Consider the following 26,786-nt stretch of genomic DNA (forward strand, 5'->3'; position numbering starts at 1 on the left):
TACTATCCTGTTCGAGAGGGGGTGTAATTACCTCATCAAGTTCTACCTTCCTCCCATTTACTTCTTTCGAGAGAAACTCTTTCTCTAGAAAGGATCCGTTCTTGGCAACAAAGGTTTTACCTTCGGATCTAAGATAGAAGGTATACCCAATAGTTTCCTTAGGGTATCCTATGAATACGCATTTCTCCGCTTTGGGTTCGAGCTTTTCTGGTTGAAGTTTCTTCACATAAGCATCGCAGCCCCAAACTTTAAGAAACGACAACTTAGGTTTCTTGCCAAACCATAGTTCATACGGTGTCGTCTCAACGGATTTAGACGGTGCCCTATTTAAAGTGAATGTTGCAGTTTCTAATGTGTATCCCCAAAATGATAGCGGTAAGTCGGTAAGAGACATCATAGATCGTACCATACCTAATAAAGTGCGATTACGATGTTCACACACTCCGTTGCGTTGCGGTGTGCCAGGCGGTGTCAGTTGTGAAACGATTCCACACTTCCTTAGGTGTGTGCCAAACTCGTGACTCAAATATTCTCCTCCACGATCAGATCGTAGACACTTAATTTTTCTGTCACGTTGATTCTCGACCTCACTCTGAAATTCCTTGAACTTTTCAAATGTCTCAGATTTGTGCTTCATCAAGTAGATATACCCATACCTACTCAAATCATCGGTGAGAGTGAGAACATAACGATAGCCACCGCGAGCTTCAATTTTCATTGGACCATACACATCAGTATGTATTATTTCCAATAAGTCGGTTGCTCTCTCCATTATTCCTGAGAATGGAGTCTTGGTCATCTTGCCCATGAGGCACGATTCGCATGTGTCAAATGATTCAAAGTCAAGAGACTCTAATAGTCCATCAGTATGGAGCTTCTTCATGCGCTTAACGCCGATATGACCAAGGCGGTAGTGCCACAAGTATGTGGGACTATCATTATCAACTTTACATCTTTTGGTACTCACACTATGAATATGCGTAACATCACGATCGAGATTCATCAAGAATAAACCATTCACCAGCGGAGCATGACCATAAAACATATCACTCATATAAATAGAACAACCATTATTCTCTGACTTAAATGAGTAGCCGTCTCGCATTAAGCAAGATCCTGATACAATGTTCATGCTTAAAGCTGGTACTAAATAACAATTATTAAGGTTTAAAACTAATCCCGATGGTAGATGTAGAGGTAGCGTGCCGACGACGATGACATCGACCTTGGAACCATTCCCGACGCGCATCGTCACCTCGTCCTTGGCCAGTCTCCGCTTATTCCGTAGTTCCTGCTTTGAGTTGCAAATGTGAGCAACATCACCGGTATCAAATACCCAGGAGCTACTACGAGCGCTGGTAAGGTACACATCAATAACATGTATATCACATATACCTTTAACGTTGCCGGCCTTTTTGTCCGCTAAGTATTTGGGGCAGTTCCGCTTCCAGTGACCCTTTCCCTTGCAATAGAAGCACTCAGTCTCAGGCTTGGGTCCATTCTTTTTCTTCTTCCCGGCATCTGGCTTACCGGGCGCGGCAACGGCTTTGCCGTCTTTCTTGAAGTTCTTCTTACCCTTGCCCTTCTTGAAACTAGTGGTCTTGTTCACCATCAACACTTGATGCTCTTTCTTGATTTCTACTTCTGCAGACTTGAGCATCGAGTACAACTCGGGAATGGTCTTCTCCATCCCTTGCATGTTGTAGTTCAGCACAAATCCTTTGTAGCTTGGTGGGAGAGACTGGAGGATTCTGTCAATTATAGCATCATCCGGAAGTTCGACTCCAAGTGAAGTCAGACTAGGCCTGGGCATTCGGTTACCCGGAAGAGTTCGGTTCGGTACTTCGGGTTATTTTTAATTTCGGTTTTGAGAATATGCTACCCGATCGGTTAACTAAAAAAGAGATAACCAAGGATTCGGTGCACCAGATATTCGGTTCGGTGCTCGGGTTGACCGAGTAGGACCGATACACTTCAGTGTAGAATCACCGCCGCTCGCCAAACTTTTTTTTGAAGGGTCCGCCGCTTGCCACACTTGATGGCAGAGAAATGCAATTGTGCAAGATAGGTTTAGATAGCAGCAGGCAGCGAGCGCATTCTTTCATGGGGCAGTGTGCAACTAAAAAAGCTGATGGGTGTGTGCGCAAAAAAAACTGATGGGTGACAACGTGTCACGGGAAAGAACAAGGAGACGTCGCTATCCAAGTATCCATGATGCCTCGAGTATATCCAGGAGAAGGTGTAAGGCATGTTTCTTTTTTATTTTAACAAAGCCTACGTATGTTTTACAGTCGTTTAGGAAAAGAAAAATTGACGTGCACTACTGTTGGGGAACGTCGCATGGGAAACAAAAAATTTCCTACGCGCACGAAGACCTATCATGGTGATGTCCATCTACGAGAGGGGATGTGTGATCTACGTACCCTTGTAGACCGTACAGCAGAAGCGTTAGTGAACGCGGTTGATGTAGTGGAACGTCCTCACGTCCCTCGATCCGCCCCGCGAACTATCCCGCAATCAGTCCCACGATCTAGTGCCGAACGGACGACACCTCCGCGTTCAGCACACGTACAGGTCGACGATGATCTTGGCCTTCTTGATCCAGCAAGAGAGACGGAGAGGTAGAAGAGTTCTCCGGCAGCGTGACGGCGCTCCAGAGGTTGGTGATGATCTCGTCTCAGCAGGGCTCCGCTCGAGCTCCGCAAAAACGCGATCTAGAGGTAAAACCGTGGAGATATGTGGTCGGGCTGCCGTGGCAAAGTTGTCTCAAATCAGCCCTAAAACCCCACTATATATAGGAGGAGGAGGGGGGAGCCTTGCCTTGGGGTCCAAGGACTCCCAAGGGGGTTGGCCGAGCCAAGGGGGAAGGTCTCCCCCCCCAAAACCGAGTCCTACTTGGTTTGGAAGGTGGAGTCCTTCTTCCCTTTCCCACCTCCTTTTTTTTCTTTTCTCTTTGATTTTTCTTCCAATGCGCATAGGGCTCTTTTGGGCTGTCCCACCAGCCCACTAAGGGCTGGTGCGGCACCCCCAATGCCTATGGGCTTCCCCAGGGTGGGTTGCCCCCGCCCCCCCCCCCCCCCCCCCGTGAACTCCCGGAACCCATTCGTCATTCCCGGTAACTCCGAAAACCTTCCACTAATCAAATGAGGTCATCCTATGTATCAATCTTCGTTTCCGGACCATTCGGGAAACCCTCGTGACGTCCGTGATCTCATCCGGGACTCCGAACAACATTCGGTAACCAACCATATAACTCAAATACGCATAAAACAACGTCGAACCTTAAGTGTGCAGACCCTGCGGGTTCGAAAACTATGTAGACATGACCCGAGTGACTCCTCGGTCAATATCCAATAGCGGGACCTGGATGCCCATATTGGATCCCACATATTCTACGAAGATCTTATCGTTTGAACCTCAGTGCCAAGGATTCATATAATCCCATATGTCATTCCCTTTGTCCTTCGGTATGTTACTTGCCCGAGATTCGATCGTCAGTATCCGCATACCTATTTCAATCTCGTTTATCGGCAAGTCTCTTTACTCGTTCCGTAATACAAGGTCCCGCAACTTACACTAAGTCACATTGCTTGCAAGGCTTGTGTGTGATGTTGTATTACCGAGTGGGCCCCGAGATACCTCTCCGTCATACGGAGTGACACATCCCAGTATTGATCCATACTAACTCAACGAACACCTTCGGAGATACCTGTAGAGCATCTTTATAGTCACCCAGTTACGTTGCGACGTTTGATACACACAAAGCATTCCTCCGGTGTTAGTGAGTTATATGATCTCATGGTCATAGGAACAAATACTTGACACGCAGAAAATAGTAGCAACAAAATGACACGATCAACATGCTACGTCTATTAGTTTGGGTCTAGTCCATCACATGATTCTCCTAATGATGTGATCCCGTTATCAAGTGACAACACTTGCCTATGGTCAGGAAACCTTGACCATCTTTGATCAACTAGCTAGTCAACTAGAGGCTTACTAGGGACAATGTTTTGTCTATGTATCCACACATGCATTGCGTTTCCAATCAATACAATTATAGCATGGATAATAAACGATTATCATGAACTAAGAAATATAATAATAACTAATTTATTATTGCCTCTAGGGCATATTTCCAACAGTCTCCCACTTTCACTAGAGTCAATAATCTAGTTCACATCACCATGTGATTTCAACGAATCCAACACCCATATAGTTCTGGAGTCTGATTACATCTTGCTCGTGAGAGAGGTTTTAGTCAACGGTTCTGAAACTTTCAGATCCGTGCGTTCTTTACAAATCTTTTATGTCATCTTATATATGCTGCTACTACGTGCTATTCGGAAATGCTCCAAATATCTACTCTACTATACGAATCCGTTTCACTACTCATAGTTATTCGGATTAGTGTCAAAGCTTGCATCGACGTAACCCTTTACGAAGAACTCTTTAACCACCTCCATAATCGAGAAAAATTCCTTAGTCCATTAGTTACTAAGGATAAATTTTGACCGCTGCTAGTGATTCAATCATGGATCACTCTCTGTACCTCTCAACAGACTTTGAGTCAAGGCACACATCAGGTGCGGTACACAACATGGCATACTTTAGATTCTACGGCTAAGGCATAGAAGACGACCTTCGTCTATTCTCTTTATTCAGCCGTGGTCGGGTTTTGAGTCTTACTCAAATTTACACCTTACAACGCAACCAAGAACTCCTTCTTTGCTGATCTATTTTGAACTCCTTCAAAAACTTGTCAAGGCATGCATCTTATTGAAACTTTCATTAAGCGCTTTTGATCTATCTCCACAGATCTTTGATGCTCAACGTTCAAGTAGCACAATCCAGGCATTCCTTTGAAAACTCCTTTCAAACAACCTTATATGCTTTACATAAATTCTACATTACGTCTGATCAACAATATGTCTACCACATATACTTATCAGAAATTCTATAGTGCTCCCACTCACTTCTTTGGAAATACAAGTTTCTCATAAACCTTGTACAAACCCAAAATCTTTGATCATCTCATCAAAGTGTATATTCCAACTCCGAGATGCTTGCACCAGTCCATTGAAGGATTGCTGGAGCTTGCATACTTGTTAGTATCTTTAGGATCGACAAAACCTTCTGGTTGTATCACATGCAATGTTTGCTCAAGGAAACCGTCGAGGAAACAATGTTTTGACATCCTATGTGCAATATTTCAAAAATAATGCAACAACTACTAACATAATTCTAACAGACTTTTAGCATCGCTACGAGTGAGAAAGTCTCACCATAGTCAACTGTTTGATCATGTCGGAAACATCTTTGCGACAAGTCGAGTTTTTCTTAATAGTGACTTATCACCATCGTCGTCTGTCTTCCTTTTAAAGATCCATCTTTACTCAATAGTCCTACGACCATCAAGTAGTTCTTCCAAAGTCTACACTTTGTTTTCATACATGGATCCTCTCTCGGATTTCATGGCCTCCAGCCATTTGTCGGAATCTGGGCCCACCATCGCTTTCTCCATAACTCGTAGGTTCGCTGTTTCTCAACAACATGACCTCCAAGACAGGGTTACCGTACCACTCTGTAGTAGTACGCGACCTTGTCAACCTACGAGGCTTGTAGTAACTTGATCCGATGCTTGATGATCACCATCATCAGCTTCCACTTAAATTGGTGTAAGCGCCACAGGAACAACTTCCTGCGCCCTGCTACACACTGGTTGAAGTGATGGTTCAATAACCTCATCAAGTTCTACTACCCTCCCACTCAATTCTTTCGAGAGAAACCTTTCCTCGAGAAGGATCCGTTTCTAGAAACAAACACTTTGCTTTCGAATCTGAGATAGGAGATGTACCCAACTGTTTTGGATATCCTATGAAGATGCATTTATCCGCTTTGGGTTCGAGCTTATCAGACTGAAACTTTTTCACATAAGTGTCGAAGCCCCAAACTTTCAAGAAACGACAGTTTAGATTTCTCTAAACCTCAGTCTATACTGTGTCATCTCAACGGAAATACGTGGTGCCCTATTTAAAGTGAATGCGGTTGTCTCTAATGCTTAACCCATAAACGACAGTGGTATTTCGATAAGAGACATCATAGCATGCACCATACCAAATAGTGTGTGGCTATGATGTTCAGACACATCATCACACTGTTGGGGAACGTTGCATGGGAAACAAAAAAATTCCTACGCGCACGAAGACCTATCATGGTGATGTCCATCTACGAGAGGGGATGAGTGATCTACGTACCCTTGTAGATCGTACAGCAGAAGCGTTAGTGAACGCGGTTGATGTAGTGGAACGTCCTCACGTCCCTCGATCCGCCCCGCGAACAATCCCGCGATCAGTCCCACGATCTAGTACCGAACGGACGGCACCTCCGCGTTCAGCACACGTATAGCTCGACGATGATCTCGGCCTTCTTGATCCAGCAAGAGAGACGGAGAGGTAGAAGAGTTCTCCGGCAGCGTGACGGCGCTCCGGAGGTTGGTGATGACCTTGTCTCAGCAGGGCTCCGCCCGAGCTCCGCAGAAACGCGATCTAGAGGAAAAACCGTGGAGGTATGTGGTCGGGCTGCCGTGGAAAAGTCGTCTCAAATCAGCCCTAAAACCTTCGTATATATAGGTGGGAGGGAGGGGACCTTGCCTTGGGGCTCAAGGAGCCCCAAGGGGGTCGGCCGAGTCCAAGGGGGGAGGACTCCCCCCCCAAACCGAGTTGGACTTGGTTTGGTGGGAGGGAGTCCCCCTTCCTTCCCACCTCCTCCTTTTTTTTCTTTTCTCTTGATTTTCTCTTCTTGGCGCATAGAGCCCTTTTGGGCTGTCCCACCAGCCCACTAAGGGCTGGTGTGCCACCCTCAAGGCCTATGGGCTTCCCCGGGGTGGGTTGCCCCCCCGCTGAACTCCCGGAACCCATTCGTCATTCCCGGTACATTCCCGGTAACTCCGAAAACCTTCCGGTAATCAAATGAGGTCATCCTATATATCAATCTTCGTTTCCGGACCATTCCGGAAACCCTCGTGACGTCCGTGATCTCATCCGGGACTCCGAACAACATTCGGTAACCAACCATATAACTCAAATACGCATAAAACAATGTCGAACCTTAAGTGTGCAGACCCTGCGGGTTCGAGAACTATGTAGACATGACCCGAGAGACTCCTCGGTCAATATCCAATAGCAGGACCTTGATGCCCATATTGGATCCTACATATTCTACGAAGATCTTATCGTTTGAACCTCAGTGCCAAGGATTCATATAATCCCGTATGTCATTCCCTTTGTCCTTCGGTATGTTACTTGCCCGAGATTCGATCGTCAGTATCCGTATACCTATTTCAATCTCGTTTACCGACAAGTCTCTTTACTCGTTCCGTAATACAAGATCCCGCAACTTACACTAAGTTACATTGCTTGCAAGGCTTGTGTGTGATGTTGTATTACCGAGTGGGCCCCGAGATACCTCTCCGTTCACACGGAGTGACAAATCCCAGTCTTGATCCATACTAACTCAACTAACACCTTCGGAGATACCTGTAGAGCATCTTTATAGTCACCCAGTTACGTTGCGACGTTTGATACACACAAAGCATTCCTCCGGTGTCAGTGAGTTATATGATCTCATGGTCATAGGAATAAATACTTGACACGCAGAAAACAGTAGCAACAAAATGACACGATCAACATGCTACGTCTATTAGTTTGGGTCTAGTCCATCACGTGATTCTCCTAATGACGTGATCCAGTTATCAAGCAACAACACCTTGTTCATAATCAGAAGACACTGACTATCTTTGATCAACTGGCTAGCCAACTAGAGGCTTGCTAGGGACGGTATTTTGTCTATGTATCCACACATGTAAATGAGTCTTCATTCAATACAATTATAGCATGGATAATAAACGATTATCTTGATACAGGAATTATAATAATAATTATATTTATTATTGCCTCTAGGGCATAATTCCAACACACACTATGATGTTCCAGGTGGCATGAACTGCGAAACAATTTCCACATTGTCTTAACTCCGTACCAAAACTCGTAACTCAGATATTCATTTCTATGATCATATCATAGACAGTTTATCTTTTTGTTACGACGAACTTCACTCTGAAACGGAATTGAACTATTCAATATTTCAGACTTGTGACTCATTAAGTAAATACTCTTGTATCTACTCAAATCGTCAGTGAAGTAAGAACATAATGATATCCACTGCGTGCCTTAGCACCCATTGGACTGCATACATCAAAATGTATCACTTCCAATAAGTTACTATCTTGTTTCATCTCAATGAAAACAAGGCCTTGCTCATGTGGTATGATTTGCATGTCACTAGTGATTCAAAAACAAGTGAGTATAAAGATCCATCAGCATGGAGCCTCTTCATGCAATTTATACCAACATGACTCAAGCGGCAGTGCCACAAGTAAGTGGTACTATCATCATTACCTCGTGTCTTTTGGAACCAATATCATGAACATGTGTAACACTACGATCGAGATTCAATAAACCATTGAAGGTGATCATTCAAGAAAATAGAGTAACCATTATTCTCTTTAAATGAATAATCGTATTGCAATAAACACGATCCAATCATGTTCATGCTTAACACAAGCACCAAATAACAGTTATTCAGGTTTAACACCAATCCCGATGGTAGAGGGAGCGTGCGACGTTTGATCATATCAACCTTGGAAACACTTCCAACACGTATAGTCACCTCGCCTTTAGCTAGTCTCCGTTTATGCCGTAGCTTTCATTTCGTGTTACTAATCACTTAGCAACCGAACCGGTATCCAATACCCTCATGCTACTAGGAGTACTAGTAAAGTACACATCAACATCATGTATATCAAATATACTTCTTTCGACTTTTGTCAGCCTTCTTATCTACCAAGTATCTAGAGTTGCTCCGCCTCAGTGACTGTTCCCCTCATTACAGAAGCACTTAGTCTCGGGTTTGGGTTTAATCTTGGGTCTCTTCATTAGTGCAGCAACGGTTTTGCCGTTTCACGAAGTATCCCTTCTTGCCCTTGCCTTTCTTGAAACTTAGTGGTTTTACTAACCATCAACTATTGATGCTCCTTCTTGATTTCTACTCCCGCAGTGTCAAACATCGCAAATCACTCGAAGATCATTGTATCTATCCTTGATATGTTATAGTTCATCACGAAGCTCTCACAGCTTGGTGGCAGTGACTTTGGAGAACCATCACTATCTCATCTGGAAGATTAACTCCCACTTGATTCAAGTGATTGTCGTACTCAGACAATCTGAGCACACGCTCAACGATTGAGCTTTTCTCCTTTACTTTGTGGACAAAGAATCTTGTTGGAGGTCTCGTACCTCTTAACAAGGGCACAAGCATGAAATCACAATTTCATCTCTTTAGAACATCACTTATGTTCCGTGACGTTTTAAAACATTTTCAGCGCCTTGCTTCTAAGCCATTAAGTATTTTGCACTGAACTATCGTGTAGTCATCAGAAACGTGTATGTCGGATGTTCACAGCATCCACAGACAACGCTCGAGGTGCAGCACACCGAGTGGTGCATTAAGGACATAAGCCTTCTGCGTAGCAACGAGGACAATCCTCGGTTTTACAGACTTAGTCTGCAAAGTTTGCTACTATCAACTTTCAACTAAATTTTCTCTAGGAACATATAAAACACAGTAGAGCTATAGCGCAAGCTACATCGTAATTCGCAAAGACCATTAGACTATGTTCATGATAATTAGTTCAATTAATCATATTACTTAAGAACTCCCACTCAAAAAGTACATCTCTCTAGTCATTTGAGTGGTACATGATCCAAATCCACTATCTCAAGTCCGATCATCACGTGAGTCGAGAATAGTTTCAATGGTAAGCATCTCTATGCTAATCATATCAACTATACGATTCATGCTTGACCTTTCGGTCTCATGTGTTCCGAGGCCATGTCTGCACATGCTAGGCTCGTCAAGATTAACCCGAGTGTTCTGTGTGTGCAACTGTTTTGCACCCGTTGTATGTGAACGTTGAGTCTATCACACCCGATCATCACGTGGTGTCTCGAAACGAAGAACTGTCGCAACGGTGCACAGTCCGGGAGAACACAATTTCGTCTTGAAATTTTAGTGAGAGATCACCTCATAATGCTACCGTCGTTCTAAGCAAGATAAGGTGCAAAAAGGATTAACATCACATGCAATTCATAAGTGACATGATATGGCCATCATCATGCGCTTCTTGATCTCCATCACCAAAGCACCGGCACGATCTTCTTGCCACCGGCGTCACACCATGATCTCCATCATCATGATCTCCATCAACGTGTCGCCATCGGGGTTGTCATGCTACTCATGCTATTACTACTAAAGCTACGTCCTAGCAATATAGTAAACGCATGTGCAAGCACAAACGTTAGTTTAAAGACAACCCTATGGATCCTGCCGGTTGCCGTACCATCGACGTGCAAGTCGATATTAACTATTACAACATGATCATCTCATACATCCAATATATCACATCACATCGTTGGCCATATCACATCACAAGCACACCCTGCAAAAACAAGTTAGACATCCTCTAATTTTGTTGTTGCATGTTTTACGTGGTGACCATGGGTATCTAGTAGGATCGCATCTTACTTACGCAAACACCACAACGGAGATATATGAGTTGCTATTTAACCTCATCCAAGGACCTCCTCGGTCAAATCCGATTCAACTAAAGTTGGAGAAACTGACACCCGCCAGTCATCTTTGAGCAACGGAGTTACTCGTAGCGATGAAACCAGTCTCTCGTAAGCGTACGAGTAATGTCGGTCCGAGCCGCTTCGATCCAACAATACCGCGGAATCAAGAAAAGACTAAGGAGGGCAGCAAAACGCACATCACCGCCCACAAAAACTTTTGTGTTCTACTCGAGAAGACATCTACGCTTGAACCTAGCTCATGATGCCACTGTTGGGGAACGTCGCATGGGAAACAAAAAAATTCCTACGCGCACGAAGACCTATCATGGTGATGTCCATCTACGAGAGGGGATGTGTGATCTACGTACCCTTGTAGACCGTACAGCAGAAGCGTTAGTGAACGCGGTTGATGTAGTGGAACGTCCTCACGTCCCTCGATCCGCCCCGCGAACTATCCCGCGATCAGTCCCACGATCTAGTGCCGAACGGACGGCACCTCCGCGTTCAGCACACGTACAGCTCGACGATGATCTCGGCCTTCTTGATCCAGCAAGAGAGACGGAGAGGTAGAAGAGTTCTCCGGCAGCGTGACGGCGCTCCGGAGGTTGGTGATGATCTCGTCTCAGCAGGGCTCCGCCCGAGCTCCGCAAAAACGCGATCTAGAGGTAAAACCGTGGAGATATGTGGTCGGGCTGCCGTGGCAAAGTTGTCTCAAATCAGCCCTAAAACCCCACTATATATAGGAGGAGGAGGGGGGAGCCTTGCCTTGGGGTCCAAGGACTCCCAAGGGGGTCGGCCGAGCCAAGGGGGAAGGTCTCCCCCCCCCAAACCGAGTCCTACTTGGTTTGGAAGGTGGAGTCCTTCTTCCCTTTCCCACCTCCTTTTTTTTCTTTTCTCTTTGATTTTTCTTCCAATGCGCATAGGGCTCTTTTGGGCTGTCCCACCAGCCCACTAAGGGCTGGTGCGGCACCCCCAATTCCTATGGGCTTCCCCGGGGTGGGTTGCCCCCCCCCCCGGTGAACTCCCGGAACCCATTCGTCATTCCCGGTACATTCCCGGTAACTCCGAAAACCTTCCGGTAATCAAATGAGGTCATCCTATATATCAATCTTCGTTTCCGGACCATTCCGGAAACCCTCGTGACGTCCGTGATCTCAACCGGGACTCCGAACAACATTCGGTAACCAACCATATAACTCAAATACGCATAAAACAACGTCGAACCTTAAGTGTGCAGACCCTGCGGGTTCGAGAACTATGTAGACATGACCCGAGAGACTCCTCGGTCAATATCCAATAGCGGGACCTAGATGCCCATATTGGATCCTACATATTCTACGAAGATCTTATCGTTTGAACCTCAGTGCCAAGGATTCATATAATCCCGTATGTCATTCCCTTTGTCCTTCGGTATGTTACTTGCCTGAGATTCGATCGTCAGTATTCGCATACCTATTTCAATCTCGTTTACCGGCAAGTCTCTTTACTCGTTCCGTAATACAAGATCCCGCAACTTACACTAAGTGACATTGCTTGCAAGGCTTGTGTGTGATGTTGTATTACCGAGTGGGCCCCGAGATACCTCTCCGTCATACGGAGTGACAAATCCCAGTATTGATCCATACTAACTCAACGAACACCTTCGGAGATACCTGTAGAGCATCTTTATAGTCACCCAGTTACGTTGCGACGTTTGATACACACAAAGCATTCCTCCGGTGTTAGTGAGTTATATGATCTCATGGTCATAGGAACAAATACTTGACACGCAGAAAACAGTAGCAACAAAATGACACGATCAACATGCTACGTCTATTAGTTTGGGTCTAGTCCATCACATGATTCTCCTAATGATGTGATCCCGTTATCAAGTGACAACACTTGCCTATGGTCAGGAAACCTTGACCATCTTTGATCAACGAGCTAGTCAACTAGAGGCTTACTAGGGACAGTGTTTTGTCTATGTATCCACACATGCATTGCGTTTCCAATCAATACAATTATAGCATGGATAATAAACGATTATCATGAACTAAGAAATATAATAATAACTAATTTATTATTGCCTCTAGGGCATATTTCCAACAACTACTTGTTTGATGGGCTAATCGGCCTAGCTGGATGGGCTTTACTTAATATTATATAGAGTAGTAAAATACTTTGGTTCATTCGGGAGATTCGGGTAGCGGACTCCAGTGACCGAATTCACCGAACTAATTTCGGTTTTTTCCATTTGCTAACCGAACAAACAATTGAAGCTTCGGTTCTAGGTTATTTCAGCTTCGGTCTCGGTTTTTTCGGCTTCGGTCTTCGGTTCTCGGTTTTTATGCCCACCCCTAAGTCAGACGACCGTGTAACCCAGACATTTTGAGTATGTGCTCACTGACAGAACTGTTCTCCTCCATCTTACAGCTAAAGAACTTGTCGGAGACTTCATATCTCTCGACACGGGCATGAGCTTGAAAAACTAGCTTCAGCTCTTGGAACATCTCGTATGCACCGTGTTGCTCAAAACGCCTTTGGAGCCCCGTTTCTAAACTATATAACATGCCACACCTAACCAGAGAGTAGTCTTCACTCCGCGTTTGCCAGACGTTCAGAATGTCCTGGGCTGCTGTAGGAGCGGGAGGGTCACCTAGCGGCGCATCAAGGGCATAAGCCTTTTTAGCTGCTTCAAGGATGAGCTTCAAGTTGTGAACCCAGTCCGCATAGTTGCTACCATCATCTTTCAGCTTGTTTTTCTCTAGGAATGCGTTGAAATTGAGGTTGACGTTGGCCATCTACAATATTTATAAAGACAACTTTTAGACTAAGTTCATGACAATTAAGTTCATTTAATCAAATTAAGTATGAACTCCCACTTAAATCGACATCCCTCTAGTCATCTAAGTGATACATGATCCATGTTGACTAACCCGTGTCCGATCATCACGTGAGACGGACTAGTCACCATGGTGAGCAACTTCATGTTGATCGTATTCAACCATACGACTCATGTTCGACCTTTCGGTCTCTTGTATTCAAGGTCATGTCTGTACATGCTAAGCTCGTCGAGTCAACCTAGGTGTTTCGTGTGTGTAAATCTGGCTTACACCCGTTGTATGCGAACGTTAGAATCTATCACACCCGATCATCACGTGGTGCTTCGAGACAACGATCCTTCGCAACGGTGCACACTTAGGGGAATACGTTCTCGAAATTTTAAGAGGGATCATCTTATTATGCTACCGTCGTTCTAAGAAATAAGATGAAAAACATGATAAACATCACAATGCAATCATATAGTGACATGATATGGCCATTATCATCTTTGCTCTTTCGATCTCCATCTTCAGGCATCGCATGATCATCATCGTCACCGGCATGACACCATGATCTCCATCATCGTGTCTCCGTGAAGTCGTCCCGCCAACTACTACTATCACTACTACTATAGCTAACCGTTAGCAATGAAGTAAAAGTAGTAAGCACATGGTGTTGCATCTCATACAATAAATTAAGACAACTCCTATGGCTCCTGCCGGTTGTCATACTCATCGACATGCAAGTAAATGTGAGAATGGTTATTACAAAAACGGGTGTAACGGTTCGGTTCTTACTTTGGGTTTGATTGGTTTAGGTTTTATTGGGCTGAGATTTTTTTAGTTTGGTTTTGGTTTGGGTATGTGGAGAAACTAGTTTGGGTATAGTTGGTTATGGGTTTAAACGGTTTGGTTATTAGCGGTTATAAACTATGGGTCCAAACCGGTTTCTAGGCATTGGTTATATGCAATAATCAACTACGACCGAGAACGAGTATCTTTGATCCGCGTGCATGCTGTAATGCACTATGTAATTATGTATTATGGGGAAACAGCTGATGAAAATCAGAAGTGTTTTCTTGTGCTTTCGCTAAGCAATTTGGTTTTAATAAACTTGTTAGTGAGCTTATCAGCCATGGGCATGCTCTTTTTGCCTCTTACTGTGTGTTGACTGTATCTCAAGGATTACTTTGTTTCTAAACTGTTGTAGATGCACTTATGCCTTTTCTATCTTATTTGTTTCTTAACATGTCAATTTATGCAATCATATGTACATTAAAGCAAACCCATGGTTATGTACTGGGTTTAAACCCATGGTTATATTTTGGGTTTAAATTGGTTTGGGTGGAAAAAATAGTGGGTTTAGTTTTGGTTGGGCTAAAAACGACACTAAATGGGTATGGTTCAAGTATGGTTTTGAGAGATGAATGAATGGGTATGGTTCAAGTATGAAACTATTCTCAGGTTTACATGCAAGTCGTGAAGCCTATTACAATAACATGATCATCTCATACATCATACATGCAACATCACAACTTTGGCCATATCACATCACATGTCAAACCCTGCAAAAACAAGTTAGACGTCCTCTAATTGTTGTTGCAAGTTTTACGTGGCTGATTTGGGTTTCTAGCAAGAACGCTTTCTTACCTACGTGACAGCCACAACGATGATATGACGAAGCTATTTACCCTTCATAAGGACCCTTTTCATCAAATCCAATCCGACTAGAGTAGGAGAGACAGACACCAGCTAGCCACCTTTATGCACGGTGTGCATGTCTGTCGGTGGAACCAGTCTCACGTAAGCGTACGTGTAAAGTCGGTCCGGGCCGCTTCATCCCACAATACCGCCGGAAAAGAATAAGACTAGTAGCTGCAAGCAATTGACAAATCATCGCCCACAACCTTTTGTGTTCTACTCGTGCATAGAATCTACGCATAGAAAACCTGGCTCGGATGCCACTGTTGGGTAACGTAGCATAAATTCAAAAAATTTCCTACGCATATTCAAATCTTCCTATGGAGAGACCAGCAACGAGAGAGGGGTGAGTGCATCTTCATACCTTTGAAGATCGCTAAGCGGAAGCGTTACTAGAACGCGGTTGATGGAGTTGTACTCGCGGTGTGATTCCGATCTAGTGCCGAACTACGGCACCTCCGCGTTCAACACACGTGCAACCCGGTGACGTCTCCCGCACCTTGATCCAACAAGGAGGAGGGAGAGGTTGGGGCAGAACTCCAGCAGCACGACGGTGTGGTGTCGATGGAGAGATGAGGTCTCCCGGCAGGGCTTCGCCAAGCACCGGCACAGAGGAGGGGGAAGAAGGGCAGGGCTGCATCGAGGGAGAGGGAAAAGTCTATCTCAAAACAGCCCCAAACCTAAACTATATATAGGGGGAGAGGGAGGGGGCGCAGCCCTTAGGTTCCCACCTCCAAGGGGTGCGGCAGCCCCCATCTGCGCCACGAGGTGGCGGCCAGGAGGGGAGGAGGGGTGTGGCGCACCCCTGGTGGGCCTTAGGCCCACCTGGCTTAGGGTTTGCCCCCCCCCTTCCCTCTCCCTTGCGCCTTGGGCTGAGTGGGGGGGCGCACCAGCCCACCTAGGGGCTGGTTCCCTCCCCCACTTGGCCCATCTAGCCTCCCGGGGTCGTTTCCCCCCTTCAGTGGACCCCCGGGGCCACCTCCGGTGGTCCAGGTACGTTACCGGTGACGCCCGAAACACTTCCGGTGTCCGAAACCATCCGTCCTATATATCAATCTTTACCTCCGGACCATTCCGGAGCTCCTCATGACATCCGGGATCTCATCCGGGACTCTGAACAACTTTCGATAACCTCGTATAACAATTCCCTATAACCCTAGCGTCATCGAACCTTAAGTGTGTAGACCATACGGGTTCGGGAGACAGGCAGACATGACCGGGACACCTCTCCGGCCAATAACCATCAGCGGGGTCTGGATACCCATGGTGGCTCCCACTTGCTCCACGATGATCTCATCGGATGAACCACGATGTCAAGGATTCAATCAATCCCGTATACAATTCCCTTTGTCTGTCGGTAGAGAACTTGCCCGAGATTCGATCGTCGGTATACCTATACCTTGTTCAATCTCGTTACCGTAAGTCTCTTTACTCGTTCCGTAGTACGTCATCGTGTGACTAACTCATTAGTCACATTGAGCTCATGATGATGCTCTACCGAGTGGGCCCAGAGATACCTCTCCGTCACATGGAGTGACAAATCCCGATCTCGATTCGTACCAACCCAACATACACTTTCAGAGATACTCGTAGTGCACCTTTATAGTCACCCAGTTACATTGTGACGTTTGATACACCCAAAGCACTCCTACGGTATCCGGGAGTTGCACAATCTCACGGTCGAAGGAAAAGACACTTGACATTAGAAAAGCTTTAGCATACGAACAATACGATCTAGTGCTATGCTTAGGATTGGGTCTTGTCCATTACATCATTCTCCCAATGATGTGATCCCGTTATCAATGACATCTAATGCCCATGACCAGGAAACCATGATCATCTATTGACTAACGAGCTAGCCAACTAGAGGGTTGCTAGGGACACATTGTGATCTATTTATTCACACATGTATTACGGTTTCCTATTAATACAATTATAGCATGAACAATAGACGATTATCATGAACAAGGAAATATGATAATAACCATTTTATTATTGCCTCTAGGGCATATTTCCAACAATCCACACATGCCCAAGTATTAATCCGACAAATCTTTGGCGTCTTGCAAGAAGAACTCGAGAAAAATAGAGTGGGAAAAATCCTAGCGGCGCTTCGCGTCTAATTAGGAGTTTAATTCTATTAGACCAATTAGACTGAGATTTGATCCCATCTAATTAGGATTATAAATCTTTAGGCCAATTAGACGAGAAGAGCAGGGAGCTATGTAGGAGAGTACCTCCAAGATTTGATGTGCATTGGTGGAGAGGGGTGGCCACATATATATAGATGAAATAGGGAAGAAAGGGGCAAGGGGGAAGACCGAATTAGGCAGGAACCCTCCCCCAATTCGGTCACCAAAAGGAGGTCAAGGAGGACTCCTCCTCCCCACCAATTCAGCCTACTCCTACCATCTAAAGGTGGTGCCCCATGTGGGCCCACTGGGAGTTGCCATCTAATGGCAAACATTTATAACTTTTTCACCTAACAAAATCTATATTTTTTGGATGTCTTCATAACCGAGACCACTGAATTTTTTTTCCATATATAGATTGAGACATTTTGAAATTAGGTTATGCCTTTCTAGAATTCCCCGACCCCTTCCGAAATCACCCAAAACATTTTGAAATCCCTACAAAACATTTTCGGTGCTCATTCTCTCATTTCTCATTTATCCAATTATCATGATGACAAGTCGTCAAGCATGTGACCATAAATGTTCGAAAATAAGCGCACAAGACCCTTAATCTTTTTTGGTCAATAGTTGACAGCGGAATCTGGACACCCTTGTTAACTCCCGCATATTCACGAAGTTCTCGGGCGAACCATTATTCCTGAATATCATTCCTCTTTCTTCTTGATACATCACAAAAGTTGAGGTGAGATAATATTGATATCCCCGTGATCAACTCCTTGATCCCTATACTGGTTATCCTTGTTATCGGTTTTGCTCTCTTTACATGTGTATGTATTCCGATATCCTTGTAATCTTCATCACATGTGTTTGACCAGAAGATAATGATACAGTAACATCGACGAGGCCTAGAGAGTACCTCTCCATCGGCGGAAAAGCAAATCCCAATCTTGAACTACAGTCACGAGGACATACACTTTTAGTATACATGTAAGTTACCTTTATCCACATCCAGTTACATAGTGACATTCTGTAACCCCAGAGTAACCATATGGTGTGTTGATATACTATATTCTCATGGTCTAAGGAACTTAGTAAATGTTAACATATTATATGAAAATACCTACAACATAATAACGATACTATCTCTCGGTAATTCATTAGTTGGGCCTTTCCAACATCATTGTTCCAGTAATAATGTGTTATCATTACAATAGGTGGGCCCTATGGTAAGGAGATAATGTACGTTGATGATGGAACACTAGTTGTGCCATGTGGACTGTATGAGTGGTCAATTGATCGTGTCATCAACAAAATACATAGCTCTATTGTGGGCCACTGACTGTATAATCACCACAAAACATATATGGTGACCGTAATGAGCGTATTCTGAAGTCTAGTGATTGTATCGTGTTTTTGCTTCGAATACAGTGATCGTGTATTTTTCTCTATAACCAACTATCTTATTACAGTGGTTCATGCACTTAATTGAGACCACATTGTACATTTCAATTGTTCACACTCTAGTCCGGCATTCAAGTTCAACATTCACATTAAGCCGGACTTCGTAATAAAATACGTTCATATTCTAGCCGCAGCATGTTTATGCATCTCAATGGTTCAAATTTAGAGTAGTTGTGTGTTGCATGTAATCATATGGATTTGAAGATTTGCAAATAGGGTGTCCGGTTGTGAAAACAATTTTTTGTGTCCTCGTCAGATTTTGCAAATTTGTGGTTATAGATGCTCTTATGCTACTAACAATATCCCCTAGTGACCTTTTGTTTCACGACTAGAACAAGTAGCATTCTCATTTTGACCCATATCACAAATGGTCATTATTATAAACTTCAATATCCTCATTGTTTCTCCACCTAATTCATAAATGCAATATAGTTTTACCAAAATTTGCATGTGAAGTTTCTAACCAACACATATGTACGTGACTTTTGCAAATTTCAAAACTTACGGATAAGTCTTTCACTACACCATAACCATGGATCCATGGATCATTCCAGTATTTTGCGGGATTATGCAAAACTTCGTATCAAATTAAGTATGTATCTAGCTGCTTAGTGAGTTAGTCATGTCTCCTCTCACGTTAAGTAGCTAAGAGCATGCATCCACCCATGCTCCTGTTATTTTATCATGGGGTGCATGCATTATTAACTTTTTCATGGGGAGACAAGAACTACCAGCATATACTACTCCCTTCGTAAACTAATATAACAACGTTTAGATCATTAAAATAGTAATCTAAACACTTTTATATTAATTTACAGAGGGGGTAGGTACCTTTCCGTTCTGAAATTAGGTGAGTAAACACGACAGGTAGATGGGATCGAGAACGTTGCATGAATTTTCCAATTGTACCCCAAAAATCGACCGGCCAGCTTATATTACCGCCGTCACGGGGTCACATGCATGCATGCATGCTTATTGGCAGCTTTGTTGGTGCATGCATGCCGTCGTATGTGGAGGTGGCCTGTCGTGTCGTGTCTCGTGTGACTTGTTTTCCGTTATGCCGAGCCACCCCCCGTCGACAAGACAAAGTCTATATATGCAGATAACTCAGCCAAATTACCTTTTCTTGGTTAAGGAACAGCTATAGCTAGCTAGTAATTTTACGTGGGTTCTAAGCATCGCATGGACGCCGGTCACCGGCCGGTCGCTCGATCGCGCTCTCGGATTCCATGCTATGCTACAGCTTTTCTGCAAAACCTCGCCTGCACGTCGTCCGTTAGGGCATCGCTTTTGGACGAGAAAGGGTCGAGGTGACTCGATCGAGCCGCTGTGCGCTTGCTTGCTAGCTGCTTTTGCACTTGCCTGATTTGTCTGCTCGATCGTTACGTTTTGCTGCATCCGTCGACAGATTATTACACAAGAGTCTTTCAATTACAGTACAAACGATTGCATTTTATGATGCATCGCGTTTGGCCTGACTATAGGAGCCAAACGCGAGAGAGTCACGATGGTGGTTGACAGTTAGTTCTATATCTGCACTGTTAAAACTTCTTCGAAAAACCTAGCTCCCATGTCCCATTTCATCAGTCAGCCGTGTATAGACTCTCTCTCTAAGGATAGAAATGGCGCCGGCCGACACTGAACTAATCAACCCCTTAGCTCCAAAACCTTATTAAACCTCGTGGATCAACAGAAATCATCCAAAAGCTTAGCACGACGGGGACTGGGGGACACATGAGCAATTAATATACTCGTACCCCAACCGCAATGTCCCAATAAAAATGATGATCGTGCTGCATCCTAATCATCCATCAGAGGTGACAATTATTCAGTGCTCCTTCGACCAGGACACGCGAGGCAAACAAATCCCGCTTTAGGCGACGCACCCACGCTTTTAGGGCCTCGGCCTAACCACCATTATTTCGAAAACCAAGTGCACACACGAGCTCTCTCGAGAGAAAAGGGAGAGAAGCAACCACCGCCCCGCCCCGCCGGCTACTTGGGTGCCACCTGAAGACGACGCGCACCCACGAAAAGACGACGCAAAAACAAAAGCTACTTGTACTGCCAATGTGTAGTAGCTAGTAGCAGCGGCGGCAGCATATAGCGCTTGTTGCTTGGCCTCCAAACATGTCGACGTCCGTGGCGCTTTCGGAGTCGACAGGCTAATGGCCGCGAGCTAGCCTCGGTCCTGTCGATTCCGTATCCATCGGTGGTGGACTGGCCACTCCCAACAACGGCAGCGCAACAAGAAGAGCATGCGGCAGCTCCGTCGACGGTGCAAACGATGGAACGACGACGTCACGGCCATTTCGCTTGCCATTAGATTAGACTGCTGCGATTAGGATTTGTCATCTTTGGATTGCTGATGGTGCGCATGCATGCAATATGCATGCATTTCCATGGGGATAGATATATCCTACTGACAAGTGACAAGCATGCAACTATGTATGGACTCATGATAAGTTTTCTGGACCTTTTCCTGCCTGGTGGAGTAGGATATTGTCGTGGTTGATGCATGGTTAGGTCAGGGCCGGTAACTTGGCAAGCAAAACAAGGCCGTGGTGGCCCCAGCCTTTTGCCTGTTACTCAAATCGGTTAAGTTCCCTCTACCCAGTGCCACCGAACTGTCAGTGCTTCCCACGGTCATGTTCAGAGAGCCGGTTTTGGCACATGGCGCTATCGCAGAGCACCCACGCGTGTAGGTTTGGCGATTTGCCACAAGTCTACTAGACTACTAGTGCACAACCAAAAAATTGTCTGGAGGGTCAGAGTCAGTCAGACCAGCTCGTTTCCGATGCGTGTAGACGAAGAGTGCTCCGGAGTCAGGGCTCGACCTGCATGCACCGCTGCACCGCTGCAGGCAAAGATAAATAAACACGACGTGGGTAACATTTGGGGGCGTTGAGACTTTCGGGGCGAGAGAGGGAGTGAGGGGAGGAAGAAGGGTAGGTCGGGGATTGATGAGGAGACGCAACAAATGCTCATCGGTTGTTGCATACAGAGCCTCGTGGACTTGGCAACTGTTGCACAATGAACCCTATTACTGCTACTCCTTCTTTCACAAGCAGGGAGTACTACTAAAGTCGACATTATGGCTAAGTACTCGTGTAGTCGTGTAATTAAGCATTTTTTTTGTATGTAAAGCATTCGGAGTTCCTTCTTTCACAAGCAGGGTATTTTTTCGCCCCCGATGGATGATGCATGGACCATGCATGCATCGGCCTAGTGCACAGATTTGCGCCGGAGTACCGGGTCTAGGAGGAGCAAGTGAGTAGTTGTAGCCCTAGTGCAAAATGGCAGGACCAAGGCAGCGTGATGATGGATGGGTGCTGGGCAGAGACCCTGGATCTCGGCGGAGTATCATTTGCCTGCCCGGCCGAAGCTTTCAATACCAAGGCCAAGTTGTTGGATATACGGGAGCTGTCGTTTTCTTTCAGTAAAAGACTCTGGGAAGTTCAGTGACGGACAAGAAGAAAAACTTGTCCGTGTCGCGATGCCATGGTCTTCGTATCATCGCAGGTCAAAAGATTGCATAGTTTTCTTCAGTGGATCAATCACTCTGCATCGACGTTGTTTAATTGCTACTCGTATATGGATACAGTTGCGCAGCTGCACTCCGTTGAGTAATCGGCACGCCGCCACGGCTTTTATTTATGATAACCAGACTATCGGTGGCTTAATAGGACCCAACATTGATTGCTCAAGCTCATCTACAGAATCTTGTCTGCCTGCCACTGAGGTCCATACATACTCCATGTCATATCATCAGCCGCTCTGATTTCCTACTATAGTCACGGTACTGAATCATGAGTCTGAAAGCAACTGATAAGACTAGACGGCAACAGAATACCAAAGACTGCATACTGGCAGCAAACTGTTGAGAAATGATCGTACTGCTTGATAAATAGACTTTCATCGAGCTAAACTGTTTATAAACAATTTCCTTCAGATGAATGCGAAGTGGAGATACAAAGTTCACTACAGCTACCACAGTAACCAGACAACCTCCAAGCAAGATGGCGTGTTTGATTGCGAAAGTTGTCGCTGGCAATAAATACTAGCAGCTAACGCTTCAAGGAGTAGCTCTTCCCAGTGAACGCGTTGAACTTCGGTTCTTCCTTCTTCGGAGGTTCGCTCCCTTTGGCAGGCTCCTGTTGGCAGCAATTGAATAGAAATCAGCGGCTAAGGTTGTGTTTAGATATCGTGTCTTCTTTACAGAAATGTCATCAGAACTGGAACCTTCCAATGAAATTTAGTTTTTGCACATTGATGATTCTGAAATCATTTTAGCATCTAGAATTTGTCTACGAATACACTGAACTTGAAAGGTTTAACTTGCTAAAGTAAAAATTCAGTAGAGAAAAAGGAGCATGTGAACAATTTAAAAAATAGCAGAAATACCTTTTGTGCTTCTCCCTCTTTCTTGCTGCTTGCACTTGAACCAAACACAAGCTTTCCTGTTTTCTGGCGCGTTGATGTGTTGGCTCCTGAAGGTGATGCAGTTTGCTGGTTTGCCCTTTTGTTTGTGTCTGAAGGTGCAGAGCGTGCAGCCGCAGCAGCGTAAGAAGCTCCAGGTGCTTGTTGTTTTGGGCCCTTACCATCCAACCGTTTTCCTGAACCAGTGAATGGTTTGAACTTTGGTTCATCTTCAACATTAGCCTCTTGATCTGAAGATTGCCAAAACAACAATACAGTTTCAAAAGGGGAAAAGTCACAACTATCTTAGGCAGCCTATAGAAAAGTGGCATAAGATGTCCAACAATACTTTAGAACAGACTAATAAACATAAAATACAGCGAGTTGGCATAGTGAGTGATGTCTTTATTTACGTAAACTATTATTTCCATTTCCAGGTGGCAACACCAGTAAACAGATCTGCAGCTATAAAACCTACGCCAGACTGGAACAATAAATTTGTTCAACAATAAGGTAAAACACAATCATATTCAGCAACTATGATTTTGATGATGACAAGAGTAAAACACACACCTTCAGCAGGTGCCTTGCCTGCAGGAACTATGGGACGCTGTGGTTTTTCAGGTTCTTTGTAATCAAGAGGAGGTGCAAAGTCCACTTCACAGTCTGTCTCAATAATGCTAACTGCAGAAGCAGGTTTTGCTTCAACAATATCAATATAATACTGTTTGTTGTTGTAAGCTACCATGATGCTGTCGCCCGTGGTTAAGCAAGAGAAGTTTCTTAGAGTTTTCTCCAAGCTGCAAAGTTACGCAAGCATATTAATGAAAATGGCAAAATGAATGAAGGGACTTTAATAGACAACTCTAGCACAAAGTTATCAGTTATTAACATGGTGAATGGCAAAAAGAAGGAATGGGTTTTAATGCAAACATCTAGCTACTGACATGGCTTTGGGGTTGGAGATGTCTAGGAAATCAGTCGTGTGAGGCTGCAGCTTCACATATGTACCCTTGGGAAGAGTAGCATTCTTGACACGCACAATGTCACCCTCTTGAAGAAGCATGTTTTGCATCATCTATACAAATGGAGAGAAAAAATATGTAACAACTCATTGGAATACTTTTCAACTGAAGAGAGCACTAAAGTAAGTTGGCTCATAGCACATACCCAGTAGGGCATGATGATCAACCCTTCTTCTGCTACAAACTCCAATACACCACAGTGTGAAATCCTGTCGGTGACACCATTGTGCAGTTCAAATAGCATAGGATACTCAATGTGCAGGGAAGCTGTTACATAAAAACCAAACGGTTAGAAATGCACATAAAAATATTCTCTCATAGTGATTAAAGTCAACAATATGAAGCTACGACATTCAGACTAAGGTCGAATGCAGGAGGATTTGAGCTTTACCCAGACGATCCAGGGCAGATGGCGGCATTATTACTGCATTGGAAAAAATAGAATTATATCAGAGTTAAGCCGTAATGAAACTGCAGAATAAGAGGAGAGAAGAGGCTCCAAGACTTACCTTTGTCACCACTTTCCAGGTGTGGCTGGAAAATATAAAAATTCAGAAAGATGGTTAAATACAATTCAGATTCTAGCACTGTTAGGTACTAGCAGATAAAATTGATACCGCAAGTAGAATACCTTGTCAAAAAAGGATGCTGGATAGCAGCGGTACGTTTGCTCAAAATTATTAGCATGGTAACCATATCCTGCATAAAACTGCATAAGAAAATATTTGGGTTAGCTAAGCATATGCGAACTACACCAAATATGAGAGAAACTAACTACTGGCATCTGTTCAAAAAAGCTGTTTGAAGCTAAGAATGAAAAAGGACCACATTACAATAATTACGAACGACATGACTATCACAGGAACAGAGTTAAACAAGATCAACCTGCAGATATGGGCATTTGCGTTAAGGTGTGAAGTATTTTGCAAACTATTCAATAAGAAAGACCAATCGTATATACACGCTTGATCCAATGATTAACAAGTGTAGAGGGGGCAGCCTGGTGCACATAGCTCCCGCTTGCGCAGGGTCCGGAAAGGGTCTTTTGTACGCAACAGCTTTACCACTGTGCCAAGGCTCCCCTTCACAGTTCACGTAAGTGTATCATTATTAATTCACTCCCAGTGTAAACAAGGAACCACAAGAAAGTGCTGTGTACTAAAACTAATTCAATGTGAAATTTATCTTTTCAGTATGACCAATTTTAGTTGAGCCCGAAGTTATCTCCAGATCAGTTATTATTAGTATGGCCAGACTAGCAATGACTTAAATCAACTGATATTCAAAAGAATCCTTTAAAGAGTAGCAGTAACCAGATTCATCTATCAAATGCCACACCTGAACCCTAACTTAGTATCTGTATGCAGAAATAGAAACTTGGCACCAAGCATAGGAGATTTCAAGGGCAGTTGAAGTAATGCATACCATCTTGAGTAGACCTTTGCTTCTACTTCTCTTGGACCTGTTATTATCTGTAAATAGCATAGGCGAGTATGAAGGGAAACTATATGAGCCGCAGAAGCAAATGTACAAGATCGTAATTCTCTCCCCAAGGGAGAACTAAGATGACAAGGAAAGCACAAAGCAGCACTAGTATTTGGCTCCTTATTGTTACTATCCAAATTCCAAAGGAACCCAACCAAAAATTGCAGGATCGTCAACAAGCTCGAAACTTTACAGCGAAACACCGCCCTAGCTGCATCACCGGTACAGTTATTTATTTATTCATTATAAGTAGCGCCAGTTTTTCTTTCCAGCAAGCCCTGGTTCCAAGCTAGTAGTAACAGAAACGCCAGACAGCATGAACGGATTTCGGTCCCAACACTGGGCAAAAATCCACACGGTTGCGGATCTAGGTCAGAATCTCTGGAGTTGGGGATGCTCGTACCTCGGAAACCAAGCCAATGGCCGGAATCGCGGACGGTGTCGACGCAGTACGGACGCGACGCGACGGGACGAGACGAGACTGCCGGCAACCAAGAACCGAGGAGGGGGGGAGGTCGCTTATGAGGGCGTGGGGAGAGGGGATCCGAGACGGGATGGAGGAGACGCAGAAGTGGGCTCCGATCCGAACAGGTTGCCGCGGAGAGGGGGCGGGATTCGGATGGGGGATATTGGTTGGGATTGCGTGAGGTTTCCGCGGAGGAGGAATAATCCGGGCGATGCGATTGCGAGGGGGAGGGGGAGAGGAGCGAGCGCCGGTGATGCGGTGGAGCAGAGCAGAGCAGTCCGTTCGCCTTCGGGAATCGATGACGGAACGGGCTGGCAAGGGGGGCCTGGAAACTAGCCCGACGGCCCAGGCCCGCTGGGGAACCGCGCTTCCCCTTGGTCAGGGTGTTGTAAGCGGGACCTCCTATGTGGCGCTTCAGGCGCCACTAGGGGAACGGGCGCCTGCAGCGGCCCTCTTCGTGGGCCGGCCAATATTAAATTCGTTCGTTATTAAAAAATCGAAAAAAGTTCACAGAATTATTAAAATTTCAGATTTGCGAAAAAAATTCAATGATTATGAAAAACAGTTCACCGATCTTTGGAAATATGTTCATAAATTTTAAA

The 26,786-nt window shown here is 44.7% G+C and overlaps 1 protein-coding gene across 1 annotated transcript; it reads right to left on the reverse strand.

Moving 5' to 3' along the window:
* Positions 1–22,669: 22,669 nt before the first annotated feature.
* Positions 22,670–26,426, reverse strand: LOC123427440 (ubiquitin fusion degradation protein 1 homolog). Its single transcript, XM_045111486.1, has 10 exons — positions 26,122–26,426; positions 25,659–25,705; positions 24,865–24,942; positions 24,743–24,767; positions 24,625–24,657; positions 24,379–24,500; positions 24,156–24,286; positions 23,782–24,008; positions 23,194–23,459; positions 22,670–22,943 (listed from the first exon to the last, which is right to left on the reverse strand). Exons 2-10 carry the CDS (start codon positions 25,659–25,661, stop codon positions 22,857–22,859), a joined length of 972 nt encoding a protein of 323 aa, XP_044967421.1. The 5' UTR covers positions 25,662–25,705; positions 26,122–26,426; the 3' UTR covers positions 22,670–22,856.
* Positions 26,427–26,786: the final 360 nt, after the last annotated feature.

Source organism: Hordeum vulgare, chromosome 2H, assembly GCF_904849725.1.
Source record: "Hordeum vulgare subsp. vulgare chromosome 2H, MorexV3_pseudomolecules_assembly, whole genome shotgun sequence".
NCBI lineage: Eukaryota > Viridiplantae > Streptophyta > Magnoliopsida > Poales > Poaceae > Hordeum > Hordeum vulgare.